General features: G+C 36.0%; 1 protein-coding gene across 1 annotated transcript; it reads right to left on the reverse strand.

The window, feature by feature from the left end:
• Positions 1 to 834: 834 nt before the first annotated feature.
• Positions 835 to 4,044, reverse strand: LOC106156277 (galactosylceramide sulfotransferase). Its single transcript, XM_013531471.2, has 2 exons — positions 3,690 to 4,044; positions 835 to 2,185 (listed from the first exon to the last, which is right to left on the reverse strand). The coding sequence occupies exons 1-2, from the start codon at positions 3,826 to 3,828 to the stop codon at positions 1,185 to 1,187; spliced, it is 1,140 nt and encodes a 379-aa protein (XP_013386925.1). The 5' UTR covers positions 3,829 to 4,044; the 3' UTR covers positions 835 to 1,184.
• Positions 4,045 to 4,323: the final 279 nt, after the last annotated feature.

Here is a 4,323-nt window from a genome sequence, read left to right on the forward strand (position 1 = left end):
ATGACATACCCAGACATGTAATTGTAATTGATCTGTTTGCACCCCTGATGAGGCTGCTAGGGGGTAATTATCATTTAGCAGCTTCAGTAGTGCCATACATCTAAACCGCTTAAGCTAAAAGCAATTAAGCGAGAAACTCATCAGAGATGGATCGATCCTGTTATATCCATCTAGGTGTGAAAACCCAGTCTTAAGCATATTTCATTGTTTGGACTGCCAGTCAAATTTTTCATGGTCTGTTTGCTGCTCAGGTGGAATTGTGTGTGGATAGATGAATTTATGAATAGTTGGTTACGACAAATTCGCAGCGAATTTGCAGCAAATATTGCTGCAAACTTTACATTTTGCTGAGGGGATGCACAAGTATAATAACAACCATGTTTTTGAATCGACAGCCTCGGAAAATAGATTCAATTTAGAATATTGCTTATTGTGCACAGTTATCAATTGAATGAGAGAAATGAAAAGTAAATTCATCACAATCTGCAAGAGTAATCGTCTGCCACATTGAATCAAATATCTCCTTTTTTAAACAATTGTACACTTGTGGTCTTATTTTTTTTGCAAATACAAGCATATTTATGAATGAGGGAAATATTGTTATTTTCGAATGAGAGAGAGAGAGAGAGAGAAAGCCCTCTTGTGTGTGTGGAAGGCCCTCTTTTGATGTTGAAGAAATATTTCTTATATTCTGTTCAGTGGTATTCATTTCGTATTCAGTCGTATTTCATCATACCTTTTGCAAGTACAAGCAATACCATGGATGAAAGAAATACTGTAATGTCTGAGAGAGAGAGAGAGAGAGAGAGAGAGAATTGTGTGGGAAGTCCCTGTTTTAATGTTGAAGAAATACAATGCATTTCATATATTCAACTATACCAGTCGTATTCCATTTGATACTTACATCACCAGATGGCAAGCACTAATGACAAGCCTTAAGTAATTAAAATAAAGAGAAAAAAGGCACTGAACGGTGAATTTTACAGCTTTGGCCAGCGCCCATCACTGCAAGTCCACACACCGTGAGTGATAAAATAATTCATGAAATTAATTTGCACAGCTTTAATTATTCATCTGCTAGGCTAGTTGTACTCCTATCTTTTAAACTAAGGTTGTCACTTCTTTTCCATTATTTAAAAGTATAATTTCCACCATCACTCAGTTGCTCTGGAATTGCTGAAGACTTAGCAATGTGGATATATGCCCGATAATAATTTTTTGAAATCATTTTTGCAAACTTCTAAACGTGAACGCTTACATTTGCCGAATGCCGAGATTGCTTTACGGAAAAGCAACACCTCACGATTGAAATCCGACCCTTGCAACATAAGAGTGTTTTGTAGCTTTAACAGGAAGTGATTATATAACTGATAGTCAGCTTTGCTCCATTGCCTATGTTTCTTTACAGTAATTTCGTCTTTCACATGTTTATATTCACATTCCTGTTTGTTAGAAACAACATATAAGACGTCGTCCATGCCCCAGCACAGCAAGCGGCGTAGTAGCACTAAACTTTCATCAAACATTTCCAAGACGATTACAAAATCGAACTTCTTGTCCAAGAAATCAATATACTCAGCAATGAATCTGTCGTTGTTCCTAAGATCATTTCTATCGTCTGGGAACCCAAACTCATACATCATGGCGTTTCTCAAGAAGCCTACATGGGTTGTGACATAGGCGTCGGTCCAATACTTGGATGGGTTTTCCATAAATTCCACGACCGGGTTCGTGGTGTTTGTTAAGTTGAATTTACTTGAAATACGAAAAAAATTGAACGCGCTTTGAAACTGAGAAAATGGTTCGCGAACTATACCAATATAAAACGTATCATTCGGCATCATGGTTTCTATTACTCTTGAGTCAAAAATCATGTGATTGAAAATTATATCATAGGTTACATTCTGGTTATAGTTGGCGTCGTTAACGGTTATTTTCCTACGGGTAATATTGAACATAGATTTCCTTGGGTAAAATATTTTGCTTTTCTTCGGATAAAGACGTTTTAACTTATATTTAAGAGTAGCCTGTTCTAAAATTTTCCTCATTGTAGTTGAGCCGCATTTGTGCACTTTTAGAAACATAATATGTCGGGTTGGCTGGCATTGTCCCTTTGGTAGGCATTTTATGGGAGGTACGTTGTAGGCAGACTGCAACAGTGAATCTTGAATGTTCCTATTTATCCCTGAAAGGAAAAAAAAAATAAATAAATAAATAGATAAAAAAAATAAGTAAATAAACTACTGTGCGTTACTTAATACTTCAAGTCACATATCAAAATTTTATTTATACTCCGACTTCACGGTTTGTATTAATTATTATTAAATAAATAAATAATTGAAAAATTTAAATAAATAAATAGTTGAAAAATAAAGAAATGTATATCACTAAGTTGTATTTATACTTCGACTATACACACGAACTGATCAAGGATTATTTAAAGGGGCGGGGCCGCGGATGCAAAGTCGCCCCCCCCCCCCACACACACACACACACTTGGCGTGGGGTTCGGGACCTGAATTTTTTTGGTATTTAAGAGGGCGAATGGTGCCATTAGGTAGGGTTTAGAACTATGATTTAGCTAGTTAAACTTCTAATTTTAAGATGGGACCAGAAATAGAAGGGAGAGTCGGTGTCAGGCTCCCCCTAAAACCCGCTCTAAATCCGCCAATGTATACAGTAGGCACAAGCTAGGTACGGGTGATCTTATATACTCTAGCAAATCATCTGATATATTTTTTCTTAGTGTCTTCTTTTTTCTCCTTCTTACGTTTTTGGTTGTTTATATTTCTGTTCGGGATTGTATTACAAGCAATACGGTTTGTGTTACCATATACCCAAAGGGTAACTAACCATATTGCTTAAACAAACATAATGTGACAAAGTTTTCATTCAGTGAACAGAAACATACTTCTCTGTTAATGTAATATTAATTCACATTTCAAGCTGGCTCCAAACGACATATTCTCATCCAGAATGGAGTCTCGATTTGACATTCAACAGACGTAAATTACGCCATCAGGTTGGTACAAAAAACGAGGCATAAATATCATACGTACGGCTTATATCTTTCGCTTGAAACTGACAGGTAACTATGTATACTCCAAAGGTACACAACATTAATACAAGAATAGATTAAATCAATCAAACTACATAATTTTCGCTCTTTGAATGATTTTTTCGTAATCATTACAGACAAAACTTCAATGTTTTTTTTACACTTGTGACATATGTACAACACAGCGCACGACACATTTATAAGGTGCACTGCTACATAAGTAAGATCGGGTGGAGTTTTAACGAAATTAACGATTTCCAACGCTACAAAATACATGTGTCTTCTGAAGACTTCAGATAAGTTTGACATTCAGTAGGGTTATCAATGAAATATCAAAACTGATTAGATTTTTAAATAATAAAACTGGGTACAGCTTTGGATTAATACCTTTTGTAAAGTGTATTGCTACATAATTAAAATTGGGTAGAGTTTTGACGAAAGTAAATGAAATAAACGTTTTTCCATCGCTACAAAATACATGTCTTCAGATATGTTTGACATTCACCGGTGTCATCAATGGAATATCAAAAGTGATAAGATTCAATCACGCTTGATATGATAACAGTCAAAATAAGACTGGCACTTTAATTTAAAAATGAATGCACGAGCCAAGAAAATTGAATCGCCTTACCCATAAAGTCACTTTGAAGTGGAGGTGGTGGCAATGGATTAGAAGGCAATGTATGGATTCTCAAAAGACGTGGAAACAAATATACAGCTGAACATAGGAAGCAAAACATCACAGTGAGTAAAAATATCCGCACTGACATGGCCAAGATCGACAGAAGTAGTACAAGTGCATTTGATCACACAAATTGCAGCCTTCAAGTTCAGAGCCAGCCTTTATAAACCCATTAGAATCCTGTTTTAACGTATCTGTACAGCAATGGCAAGACTAATAAATATAATATCTCCTTTATGTAGTCTTTATAATGTCGTGCTGTGCTGTGCTGTGCCACTTTTTCCAACACGGGTATTCAATTATACATCAATCTCAATGCGGGTGTTTTATATGGCATGATAAATTGACAGCGCTCTCCACAAGAAAAAGCAGTAGATATTTACTGCAATCACTGTAACCATGTCTCAAATCTGCTCCGATTTAAGGTGTGGATGAAATGTATGTTTACTCCCCAGAGGTAGCATTCTACTGTTACCATACAATTCAGCAGAATTGTTATCTGACATGTGGACGATGTTCTTCATGCCCTCACTTGTCATTTCACGTTGTAAACGGTGAATGTGGTCTCACCAGAATATATAAA

Source organism: Lingula anatina, chromosome 5 (genome assembly GCF_051362555.1).
Source record: "Lingula anatina isolate TDL-2025a chromosome 5, LinAna3.0, whole genome shotgun sequence".
Taxonomy (NCBI): Eukaryota; Metazoa; Brachiopoda; class Lingulata; order Lingulida; family Lingulidae; genus Lingula; species Lingula anatina.